At 43.4% G+C, this 13,732-nt stretch overlaps 1 protein-coding gene across 1 annotated transcript in view; it reads left to right on the forward strand.

Moving 5' to 3' along the window:
- Window positions 1–4,348: 4,348 nt before the first annotated feature.
- LOC126256223 (sushi, von Willebrand factor type A, EGF and pentraxin domain-containing protein 1) overlaps window positions 4,349–13,732 on the forward strand; it is a 559,276-nt gene continuing 549,892 nt past the window's right edge. The window contains exon 1 of the mRNA XM_049955464.1: window positions 4,349–4,584. Coding sequence (XP_049811421.1) covers window positions 4,473–4,584 — 112 coding nt within the window. The 5' untranslated portion in view covers window positions 4,349–4,472. The remainder of the gene's footprint in view (window positions 4,585–13,732) is intronic.

Raw genomic sequence — 13,732 nt, forward strand, 5'->3', positions numbered from 1 at the left:
CAGATGAAACCACGTACACTACGGAAGGAGTTCTCAGTTCCCACAACAGTTGTGTGTGGGCTGATGGGGCTTCTGGAACTACACGACCGGAAAATTTGGGCAGGGTTCCGGATGGGCGTCTGAATGGGCCATACCTTCTTCCATGACATGTCACGCGTGTCGCGCACTCGCGATTCTTCGACGTCATACTGCATGGGCTCTTGGAAGACGTACAACTGCATGTGTGTCAAAATATGTGCTTCCAGCACGATGGCGCACTACCAAATTTTTCACGTGCGGTCCGAGATCATCTTGACGAAGGATTTGGGCAACAATGGACAGGTCATGATGGCCTGATTGCTTGACCTGCACCGTCTCCCGACTTCAACCTGTTAAACTACTACCTGTGGAGTAACATAAAATCCTTGATTTACGAGACTCCCGTAGCATCCGAGGAAGACCTACTGGCGCGGGTTAGGCTTGTTGCGCATACTGAACTACGAGAGATTGGTGATCGTGTGTACCGCTACGTGGTACGTAGGTACCATATCTGTGGCGATGTCGGCGGTCGTCACATCGAGCCCTACTTATAAGTGGACCCAGACGAGTTGTGGTGTTTTGCGGTGTAGAGGAGATACAGTACGTTTCCGGAGATGAGTTCATACGCTAAGCTTAACCTCCTTGATCCCCATTACAAGTCTTCAAACTCTGGAAAGGAAATTTAGTTACGGTCTATGTTATACAAGCCATCTATTCAGGACATTATATGGCGATAACCTACTTAAATATTGTTGTACGAGAATAGACGACATATTGCTAACGGCTCTATCACTGTTCTAAAGCAAGCACAGTCATATGAAGATGGGTATAATGGTCTGAAAACGGTCATGGAAATAAAATAAAGGTAGTTAACGCTATCTTGACTGGTTACCATCTCCCTCAGAAATATTTCCTGCCGTTCTCTAGGTAATAGTTTCTTTCTTTTTATTTAGTTTCACGGAGCTGATCGTTCCATTTCTTGCATCCCTTGAAACTATGACCAAACTGCTGCTGGTACAGTTTAATCTACAGAAAATACTTTCCACTAATTGCTAAACACGAAATTTGTTTGTATTGCGGTCAATGACAGCTGGGTTTTTGAGTGAACTAATGCGCTTTTCGTTATCAAGACAACGAAGAAAGTGCCCAACAGCCAAATGTTATCATAGTTTTGAAAGTATTATATCATATAAAATATTGTCATAAATATCTGATTTCATAGATCAGAAAAAAAGTTCAAATGTGTGTAATTTCCTAAGGAACCAAACTGCTAAGGTCAACGGTACCTAGACTTACACACTACTTAAACTAACTTATTCCAAGAACAACACGCACACCCATGCCCGAGGGAGGACTCGAACCTCCGGCGGGAGGAGCCGCGCAACCCGTTATATGGTGCGTCAAACCGCACGGCCACACGCGCGGATAGATCAGAAATAAAATTCCGATTCTGAACCAGGAAAAACTATTCCAGAACAGCACTTCATCTCCCCGCAACTTCGCAATCGCCAGAAAGTACTCAGGTAAAAAAATTGTTTGCTTTGTTCCCACAGCCCAACACACTCCCACGAAGTTGGCACGCCACTCCATAAAAACCCTCCCCCACACACCAATGACGCCGTTGTGTACAACGCTATAACAGACGTCACGCGCTGATTCCTGTGACCAGTGGGCACACTCACAGCTGCAGACCGTCCTCAGCAGCCTGGTTACATCGGATCGATCTGTTTCTGCCCTCTGATCTTGGACTATATTTGATAATTTGCTCGTACAGTACGTTTTATATTATTGCACCAGGACTACAAGAAAGATTTTTACGTTTCCTTGCGTTTACGCTACACAAACCGTAGGTTGTGGACCTATGAGAACCCTCTGACTCTATTGTAGGTCCTGTGAGTGTTTAAAGCAAGACTGCGTTTCAACGAAGTCAATGACGACCACACTAAGAATTGTGAAGTCTTTTCTAAAGGGTAATGCGGCTTAAGCGAGTTGGGGGAACCAACAAAAACCAAGATCTGGATGACGAAACTGGGATTTGAACCACTTTCCTCCAGAATGTGAAATCAGTGTCTTAGCACTGTTACGGTATATTTATAATTATTAAACGTTGGGACCGTCTAATCACAACTGAATGAAACACAATTCTTGTGCCACACGCGTTTCGTCTTTATTATTTGCGTGGCATCTTCAGTGACCTGGAATATATACATAGTTTTAACGCTGAATAACAATTATGGTGGAATTGTTCTACCAAGAAGTAACTGAAGAATCCGTAAAAGAGATACAAATTTTTGTTTGTATTATTTGATTAACGGTTTGGACGTTACGTATTGAGATTATAAACAATTCTGGCACTTTTTGCCGGCCGAAGTGGCCGTGCGGTTAAAGGCGCTGCAGTCTGGAGCCGCAAGACCGCAACGGTCGCAGGTTCGAATCCTGCCTCGGGCATGGATGTTTGTGATGTCCTTAGGTTAGTTAGGTTTAAGTAGTTCTACGTTCTGGGGGGCTAATGACCTCAGCAGTTGAGTCCCATAGTGCTCAGAGCCATTTTTGGCACTTTTTGCTTTTGTCTTGTTGTTTTGATCTTCAGTCCAGAGACTGGTTTCATGCAGCTCTCCATGCTACTCTATCCTGTGCAAGCTTCTTCATCTCCCAGTACCTGCTGCAACCTACATCCTTCTGAATCTGTTTAGTGTATTCATCTCTTGGTCTCCATCTACGATTTTTACCCTCCACGCTGCCCTCCAATACTAAACTGGTGATCCCTTATGCCTCAGAATATGTCCTACCAAGTGATCCCTCCTTCTAGTCAAGTTGTGCCACAAATTTCTCTTTTCCCCAATTCTATTCAAAACCTCCTCGTTAGTTATGTGATCTACCCATCTATAATCTTAAGCATTCTTCTGTAGCACCACATTTCGAAAGCTTCTGTTCTCTTCTTGTCTAAATTATTTATCGTCCACGTTTCACTTCCATACGTGGCTACACTCCATACAAATACTTTCAGAAACGACTTCCTGACACTTAAATCTATACTCGATGTTAACAAATTTCTCTTCTTCAGAAACGCTTTCCTTGTCATTGCCAGTCTACATTTGATATCCTCTCTACTTTGACCATCAGCAGTTATTTTGCTCCCCAAATAGCAAAACTCAGTTACTACTTTAAGCGTCTCATTTCCTAATCTAATTCCCGCAGCATAACCCGATTTAATTCGACATTTACTTTTCTATGATGTAGTAATAACTTCAGATTCTAATCATAGATTTCGTGGATGCTGAGCTACAGGTTTTCTTCGTCTGGTTACTGTCATTTTAAATTTTATTTTCACAGCAACAGGAACTGAACGATCGTTCTGATGTTATGTTTTGAATGTTGTTGCCTACTGTTGAATGCTGTTGTCAACTAGTGAATGTGTTTTGTGATATCAGGCATCTCTGTGTTTGAGTGTGTGTGTGTGGGGGGGGGAGGGGGGGGGGAGGAGGAGGAGAGGTGTGAACTAGTAAGGTTTTGGTATGAGCTGCTATGAGTATCCATTTTTTGTCTTATCATTTCTTTTACTAAATGTAGTTGATGATTCGTACTGATGTCAAATCGTTTATAATACGTTTGTTCTCAGCAATGTTTTTCCGAATGTGGTATGTTTGTTCTCTGCAATGCCCTTGTGGATAGGATAGTTTTCCTGCATTGCTATAAAGCATTTCCTGTGATTGTTTATTCTGATGATTTTCATGTACTGTTCCAAGTTTGTAAGATGGTGGTTGTGGTGTTTTAAGTGATATGCGAATGTGGAATGTTTCATACTTCCATATGGACCCAGAGTAACAATTAACATACCGTAATATTTACGCAACTAAGGACGACAGGAGTACAAAATCTGTAAACCTTACCACTGTGCCCCCTTGTTAGTTTCTTCAGTATTTAAACTTAGTCAGTTCTTTCTGATCGTTCAGGGAGATACTTCTGAGATTTATGCACGAACTGGATCTGGAAACATTTAGCCTCAGAGTGTAGTTCACTGCTGCTGTTGTAGTTTCATGGCTTCACGCTTTCTGTAAGTCTTCTCTAGAGCTCTGCATCAGAGGCTCTCGGTCCTCGGCTGGCTGGAGCGTGCTCCAGAAACGACCACTGGACCGGATCGGCCCATCGAGCCGCCCAGACGCTGACCAGGAGGCCAGTGGGTGAGTACGAGCGCACCCCACGAGCGATGTGCCACTACTGACACGCTTCTCCGAGCACCGGGGAACCCGTTACGAGTGACGTCAGCGGTCACGTGACCGCCGCTCTCTCCAGGGAGCACGACTGGAGGCCGCCTCAGTGCCGACTTGGAGTCCGGAGTGTGATGTCGGGTGTCGCGGTCTCGCGGCTGTAGCGCTGTGCGGGCATCTCTGTTGTTATTGTTGTTACCGTTGTTGTTGTTGTTCTCGTGGTCTTGTGGTTACCGCCGCCTCGCCATGGTGCATAGCCCGGACGCCCACCGCCGTCCTGCGACGCTACTGGCGGCATGCCTGCCGCTGCTTCTGCTGCTGACCTCTGGCGAAGGCGCCGGCGCCGCGACGCCTCAAGGTGGGTACTGTTCGCTGTCGAGTGTACGGGGCCTGACTCGCTGTCCTCAGGAACGCGCCTCTACTTTGCTACCCACCTGTCATTCAATTCCAACATGTTTCCTGTCTTCCAACTAAGGAGATGTGTACTCATTTCCTCGAGTGCAAGTGAGTTGTGCCCGCACATAAATAGGGCAGATGAGGTGGCTCAATCGTCATAAAGATCTTTACACCCACAAACTACCACAAACTCCGCGGCAGTGCCACTGGACAATGGCCTGGTGTTAGAGGCGCGAGAAAGTTCACATCCCCATGTGACCATTCCGATTTGCGTCTTCCAGCTAAGCGAATGCTACGATGATATCTTAGGAAACACTACGGTCTATTTCCTCTCTCAACTTCGTTCAGTCCGATTCATCTCTAACACCTCAATGTAAGAGCGTGCAACCCCCTAGAAAAAAATCATGAACTTTAGATATCGGTATCTAATTCGCACCCGGCGTCGCCACACAGGCAAACGTATCAGTTCAGTATCAGTATGATGAGAAGGCGGAACATGTAATAAGTACTGACTAGCAGCGGATGTAGCCACAAACATATGACATGAAATCTCACAACTGTATTGCTGTTCGCTGCTCTTCTCTTTGCAATTAAAAATTTCATATCGGTCTGCCTTCAAATACCTTTCAATATTGTTACACCTTTAGTTCACGACTTTTTCCTCGCGTTACCAGGCAATGCCAAAAACAACTAAAACATTTTCACATGTATATGAACGTTACCTTCGCGACACTAAAATAATATGTACGAATGTCGTACAAACTACACTCTTTCAGCTAAGCACATGTTTGTTATTAGATACATATTGTAAAGTAATAGCATTAATATGCTTACTGCTTAATAAACACGGTTATTCAGCAATTTTGGGTTTCATTTTTGTGCCTCGTTTCCGCTACCAGCTTACACGGAACTAGCATGAGTGGTACCCCTCTCCACTCCCCCCCCCCTCCCTTTCCCAAAGCTCAGATCCTGGACACACCTTTGCCTCATAACTACTTGTGGCCATACAGGCTACGTCTGGGTACCGTGTCAGTGAGGAATAATTACCTATTTGTATTTTCTGCTAACAGTCACTTTCATTTGCTTTCATGTTTAATTTAACAAAATGCAACTCGTTTCGAGAATATTCTGCTCATCTTCAGATGTTTATACATAAAGATAATCGTACTTAAAAATAAAATGTCGTAAACTAAACCACACCAGCAGTGAACAGTACACGAAAAGTCATATCGATGGTAGGCAATGAAAACTTCGTAACTCCATTTTGTTATGAAACTTCCTGGCAGATTAAACGGAATGCCAAACCGAGACTCGAACTCGGAACCTTTGCCTTTCGCGGGCAAGTGATACAGATAATGTTACTACTTGTGTAACTATATAGTAGAAGCCTAGTTATTGACATATCTGAGAAATTCATTCGCTTTCAAATCTCTGTTTTGTAAATTGAGTTACTGCCTACTGGAATTAGAGGTTTTCGCAGACAGACGGCGTTATGAGGTTTTCATTGCCTACCGTCGATATTTTAATTTAGTTTAAGATGTTTTACTTTTGTGTAAATACTTTCTCTGTGTGTAAACACCTAAAGATTACCAGAATACGCTCGAAACGCTTTCCAATACGTTAAACGAAACGTTACAAACAAAAGTGACTGTTAGTAGAAAATGCAAATAGATAACCACTCTTGCCTCAGTTTCACCGGAACTAATCCCGAACTCGCCTCTCCTTTTCGTAATCATCCTACTTAACATCTCCAAAGCTACAGTGTGCAGATCACTGTACGTCAAGAGGCGGAAGGCACTGATCATTCATTACTGCATTTGTTAACGTTCCTCTTTTTTGGAATTCAAGGAATCGTCATTTAACTGGTCCTGTGCGAGCTGTTAACAGTCGCCCGCTCCCTCTGCTGCCTCTGCGACACCGATGCGTGGGGCACTGAAAAGTATACGAAAATATGGCCTGAGAACTGCAGCCTGGAATTTTCTAAGTAGATTGTCGCGGCGTGTTAGACTTCTTTCTTATTGTGCCTCTCGACTGAACTCTTACAGCTTGTCTGTTACAACGTTTTTCTCACACTTGCTCAGGTTCCTCTGCCAGTTTAAAGCAGATGCAAAATGGGCTGTGTTTCTCTGTGAAGATAGTACCAATCATATAAATTACACTTGTCATCCAAAATTTACGACCCGCTGAAAACAAGTCAATTCTTCTTTAATACATATACAGATTTTATATATGCTATAAATACTGAGTAATAAGCCGCATTTGATTCCGAAGTAATATCCTGGTTACAAAATACTGGTTGAGACAGATTATGTACGTAGACGGAGGGAGGGCCTATGCGGAAGCTTTCCTCGTATTCTGTTTGACTATATATCATCTCACCACAGATGTCATTAGGAGACGATGAGCTGGCGTACTGTGGAGCCAATCTGGAGAAGGGATAGCCTGTGTACTCGATGGAAGAACATCCAACAATTTACGAAAACCACACAGACTCGAAGTCAGCCAATCAATACTGTCAGTCCCCCAGAATGAGCGGAGTGTCGTAGCCGCAGCATCAGCTTGCACGGCCACTGAAATGGCTACAAGGTACTGCGCTGTTCGAATAGCAGCGTCCAGCTGGCAAAGGAAGTCAGTCGAGAACCTGCCAACAGTGCTTCTCGGCTGAAATCCTACAGCACATCAGTTACTGACAACTTTGCCTCTCACTATGACGAAGAATGCCAGATGTCCTCATCGTTTCGGATAGCTCGTGTTGTCCAGGGAGAAAAAAGTTAGATTACCAGAGAGGTTTGTATTCACTGTACATGAGAACTTTTGAAATACTCAGGGATTCAACATTAATATTACCACTGGAGAATATATGGTGGCGTGCTATCACACTATCAGTAAATTACAGTTACATATCTTCAAATTAATATTGACTGCAATAATTTGGGTGATCATTTATTAACTTCTTATGATTGTTTTCACATGCGAAAAAAAGTTCACGTCGTACAAGTTTTCTTTTCCACTGCACCAACTTTACTTTCCTCTCGTATTAGCCGAAGACGTCCGCACAACAGAGCAATAATTATGAGCTGGATTGCCGGGTAAGATGGAAACAGTCACATGTTACCATGCGATTGTATCGGATATTCTGAAAGAATACCTTGGGGCAAAACATCTTTTATTCTTAACAGGTGTTGAAAAACAGCTTTTTTGAGGTCTTTGTTGCGGGACACACACTTGTGAGAGTGGGAATATTAACATTAGTTGACAATAATTTTCATTGTTGCTTCTCTGTCAAACGTTGATGGGGTTTCGTTGGCATCAGTCCCTGTTTTAGGTAACGGTCCTACCGGGACACTGTTTAACATATCTATAGAATTTATTACCTACGTACTTGAAGGATGTTCCTTCTGCAACTAAGGCTGGAATTCATTTACTACCAAATGGGATCTTATTACATTTAGCCCGATCTGCAGAATATTATCTCACTGCAACATGTCATGGAAATTGGACCTACTGCTGCAATACTGTTGCGTTTCCGCCAAGGTTATCCGACCTTCCTGCACTTCATTATTATCTGCGAGGTTGGTTAAAGACCAAAACCTAGAGTCAGAAAGTTCAATAAAAAGTAGTATCAAAGGGTTATGTCACTGTTAAAAAATGTGGACAACAGCTCTAATTAGCGGAAGCATGCTTAAGTGGATCGAAAATCAGGGCGACATTTTGATCAGGTTTGCAAGAGAAATCAACAATAAAGCACAGCAAGTAACAGTCTATGAATTCACTATCCACTCAACTGTTCCCGTTTTTCATACAGATACACATAGATTTTTGTGAAGTGTTTTCTCCTCAGAAGTATCTCTACTACTGTTTCTTTGTGTTCATCGTCATCGCCGGTTGTATAAGCTTCAGTCCCCCTTAAAACAACCCGTCCGTAGAATAGAAAGAGTTTTCGTTAATTGTCTGTCAAGAATCTCGGGTTTAGGAAAAAATTCAAATACTGAACGGTAACCATTGACTTATTTCCAGCCTCAGCAAGATCAGAGTCTGAGACAGAACTAATACTAAAAATTCTCTCACGTGTCGAAAGCACAAGTAAAATGAGTATCCATGGTTAAAAGTGGATAATTAATGCTTTCATCAGCCTAGGTCAGACATAGAAAGCTCCTCTCATTATGCACAATGATCTCTAACGTAGTTTTTGCTATGAATTTTTAAACTGTAGCATGCAATGACTATGGTGATAAATGGGAATGATTCCTCTCAAGAATACAGTGCTAAATAAAGAAGAAATTGCAATGAGCAGAATACGCAACGAGTACCACAAAAATGATTGGTCATACACTACAGAACCGTCCAAACTACAGAAAGAATATATACAGCATTCACACACTGCCTTTCGACGCTTACAAAAGGCGCATGTGTTACTTCACAAGTAGAAAACCTCTCTAGCACCTCGGTTAAGGGACACGAACATTATGCTTGCGGTCGAAAACACATCAGCGGCTCTGCCAGCGACTGTTGTTTTCAGTGTGACAGTGTAATCTTATTTGTTCCTCGCGCGCGGAACATTCATTGTGGTAAACTTCGGTTCGTGCCTGCCCTTCGTGTGTGGAATGTTCTGCGATCTATAATGTCTTATGAATACCATTCAGACTCTGGTTAACTGTGTTAAGGCTTTTGGCACTTGTTACCTCCTCATATTGACTCTTAAGTCCTCTGAAATGAGTTGAAGTTTTATGACGTTGCTTTGACAATGTGCAGACAATCTACAAAGGAGATGCCCTGCCATACTTCACCGCCAATCCACTATTAGAGGTTAACGTTGTTCTCCGTAGACAGAAATGACTGTAACAGCACATGTTGAAGAAAGAAGTTATATTTAAACACACTGACTTTTTGCGATATAAGGTTATTTTGTTATGTTCATCGACAATAAATTACAAATTTTTGCTTTTTAGTCTTGCTTTGTTATTGTTCTTTTCTTTTTCAACTCAGTTTCCTCTTTATTTCCCTCTCCCACAAAATCATACTACACTTTTTTATTTGTTTGCATTCTAATGTTACAGTTATCTACATTTCTGAGATTACCTCTTGCACAGGTAGTTAGAAAAGTTTAAGAATATCATATTTAAGATTTTTGTGTACATCATTACAAACTGTAAGACACAAATATGGCCGGCCGGGGTGGCCGAGCGGTTCTAGGCACTACAGTCTGGAACCGGGCGGCCGCTGCGGTCGCAGGTTCGATTCCTGCCTCGTGCATGGATGTGCGTGATGTCCTTAGGTTAGTTAGGTTTAAGTAGATCTAAGTTCTAGGGGACTGATGACCACAGCAGAACACAAATATGTAATCATTTTAGTACAGGTTTAAGAGAACATTACAGTGTAAATTTTGATTTTCTTTCCACGCGTATTTTCTTAAGTCCTTCGCAATTATGATTGGGGTTTACACGAAGTATTTTCACCCTCTTAAATTATAGTGTTCTGATCCCTAGCTTACATGCCTCACGTAATACAGCAGTCAGAGCTGTAGATATGTCTTCGACAAGATATGTTGCTACATTAATTAGTGAAAGTACAGCAAGCAGATCTTAAATCGCTAAGCACCACGGAAACCGTGGTCATTAGGACTGATGGCTTTAGTCTGCATGCTGTGATATTACACCTAAATAGATATCTACGCTAGAAGCTACACTATATTAATTGGTGGCAGTACTACCTAGGCGTTGATTAAGAAGCACACAGAATAGCCAATAGGAAGCTCTTAGAGCATAAACTCCGTCACCGCTTGTTTTACTTGTTACTTGTGGACTTGACTAACAAAAGAAATTGTGCCACGTAATAATAACATACGAAAAACTTGTAAATAGCGTCTGATGTATAATGTGAACACGTCTTTGAGTTCGAGAAGCTGACAGACGAGTAGATATAAACAATCGCATTTTTAGTGCCAGTGCATTGTGGAGGATAAAATGTGAGTCATGCAGCTCGCAGCCACTAATCGACAGACGAATATAAGTATCGAGACACCGTCCTCTGTCAGTGATGTACCATCAAGATCTGTCTTCCACTGTGATGTTATAGGTATCGATTTACGTATGACGTTTCATGTAATAGTGTACATTTAACGGATCCCCTATACAGTGACAGTTTCTAGCGTGCTGTAGGAAAGAACGCCTGTCCCCTAATGTAAGAGGATCGAATTCTGAACGTGGAAGATCTTTTTATCACCAAGAGAATATGTTGAGATAGTGTGGAATGTGCTGAACTTAGAAATATTTCGATAACTGGTGCCGAAGTGTCTTCTGCTTATGGGGAGCGACGATGATCGTATAGTCTCAGTCATGGATACAAAGAAGATGGGAGGTCAGTGGGGATTCGGCAGCGACAGCAATGCCATAATAGAGAAGTATATCGTCTGTGCAGTCGGAGGAAGCACTAGTGGACACTTAGATAATTTGTTTCAGATGAATAATGTAGGCCATCTGGCAACGTGCATTACAGGTTTTCGCTATCCAAACACTATAGAACAGAAGAGATCATTTCACTTTTCTACATGCATTGTATCTTCGTATAATACACACACGTCTAAAAAGTTTTTCATCACCCCGGCTCGCAGAACTCCTGAAGATAAACGTTGACTGTGGATATTGTATCACAGACACAGTCCCTTTGACTGTTCAGAGATGTCAGTAAACCCGCCAAAATATGTAAATAACCATGCATGAGCAGCGCCTATTAGACGGAAGGGGTCCGATAGCCGATCACTTCCAGTCATTCCACCAGGAACTAGGTACACGGCTCGTGTTGTGTGTGGTTCAATCATGCCTAGACGGTAGACGGTCAATGCGACGGTTCGATCGCGTCCGCGTTGTTACTTCGTGTCAGGAAGGGCTCTCAACAAGGGAAGTGACCAGGCGTCTCGGAGTCAACCAAAGCGATGTTGTTCGGACATGAAGGAGATACAGAGAGACAGGAACTATCGATGACATGCTTCGCTCAGGCCGCCCAAGGGCTACTACTGCACTGGATGACCGCTACCTACGGATTATGGCTCGGAGGAACCCTGACAGCAACGCCACCATGTTGAATAATGCTTTTCGTGCAGCCACAGGACGTCATGTTACGACTCACACTGTGCGCAAAAGGGTGCATGATGCGCAACTTCACTCGCGACGTCCATGGCGAGGTCCATCTTTGCAACCACGACACCATGCAGCGCGGTGCAGATGGGCCCAGCAAACTGTCGAATGGACCGCTCAAAATCGGCATCACGTTCTCTTCACCGATGAGTGTCGCATATGCCTTCAACCAGACAATCGTCGGAGACGTGTTTGGAGGCAACCCCGTCAGGCTGCGTGCCTTAGACGCACTGTCCAGCGAGTGCAGCAAGGTGGAGTTTCCCTGCTGTTTTGGGATGGCATTCTGTGGGACCAACGTACGCCGCTGGAGGTCATGGAAGGCGTCGTAACGGCTGTACGATACGTGAATGCCATCCTCCGACCGATAGTGCAACAATATCGACAGCATATTGGCGAGGCATTCGTCTTCATGGACGACAGTTCACGCCCCCATCGTTCACATCTTGTGAATGACATCCTTCAGGATAACGACATCGCTCGACTAGAGTGACCAAATGTTCTCCATACGTGAACCCTATCGAACATGACTGGGATGGATTGAAAAGGGCTGTTTATGGACGACGTGACCCACCAATCACTCTGAGGGATCTACCCCGAATAGCCATTGAGGAGTGGGACAATCTGGACCAACAGTACCTTGGTGAATTTGTGGATAGTATGCCACGACAAATACAGGCATGCATCAATGAAAGAGGACGTGCTACTGGGTATTAGCGGTACCGGTGTGTACAGCAGTCTTGACGATCACCTCTGAAGGTCTCGCTGTATGGTGGTACAGCATGCAATGTGTGGTTTTCATGAGCAACAAAAAGGGCGGAAATGATGTTTATGTTGATCTCTATTCCAATTTTCTGTACAGGCTCCAGAACTCTCGGAACCGAGGTGATGCAAAACTTTTTTTGATGTGTATATTTTCATTGGAATTAACATAGTTGTAAAAGAGTTGACTTAGATTTCCTTTGAATAATTTACCTTACTGAATGATAGGAATTTATACAGGGTGGTTCATCAGCCCCTACGGGTGTCGTTTTATGCAACCCGTAGTGTTAATGTGCCCTTCAAAAACTATGCTCCAGATTTTCACTATGCGCAAAAAGGTATAAAAAAACATTGGCCTTTTTGTAGGAAGTTTAATATGCTTAAATTTTGAACTGGGATACGTTTTCTCTGGATGCCACAGTTTCCGAGTTATTCGAGAAAAACGTACAAAGTGACATTCAAACGGACTCCTAGCGCCACTGTCAGCCCCCATCAGTCAGGAGTTCTAGTATGTTGCTTGTGGCACCTTCTCCTACCGCTGTGAAAAAATTTGCGACTGCACGAATTATTTCCCACTGCGTTCAAAACAGCTTGCTGCGTCCTCCCTACCAAGACACCCTCAATCCAGCCACAGATTCCGCTTGATTTGTGGCACTACTTGATTACTATAAGGGATAAGATGTCAGGATACATTCTACATCTACATTTACACGATTACTCTGTACTCCACAGTTAAGTGCCCGACATAGGGTTTATCGAATCACCTTCAAGCTATTTCTCTACCATTCCACTCTCGGAGAGCGAAAGGGAGAAACGAATGCTTAACTCTTTCCGTGGGAGCTATGGTTTCTCTTACTTCGGCACTGACAAAATATGTTCGCATTCGTATGGGAAAGTTGGCTACCGAAATTTCGCCAGAAAATCCTCCCGCAACGAAAGACGCCTTTGTTTTAATGATTGCTACCTCAATTCTCGTATTATATCCGTGGTGCTTTCTCCGCTTTTTCGCGATAATACAAAACGAGCAACCCTTCTTTGAACTATTCCGATGTCTTCCCTCATTCCGGTCTGATGCGGATCCCACACCGCAATGCAGCAGTCCACTAGAGAACGGACAAGCGTAGTGTTGGCACTCTCCTTGGTAGACCTGTTTCAGCTGCGGAGAATTCTTGCGGGTTGTATGGCCGTGGTCCATGGAACTCTTCTATCCCTGACGTT

Source organism: Schistocerca nitens, chromosome 1 (genome assembly GCF_023898315.1).
Source record: "Schistocerca nitens isolate TAMUIC-IGC-003100 chromosome 1, iqSchNite1.1, whole genome shotgun sequence".
Lineage (NCBI taxonomy): Eukaryota > Metazoa > Arthropoda > Insecta > Orthoptera > Acrididae > Schistocerca > Schistocerca nitens.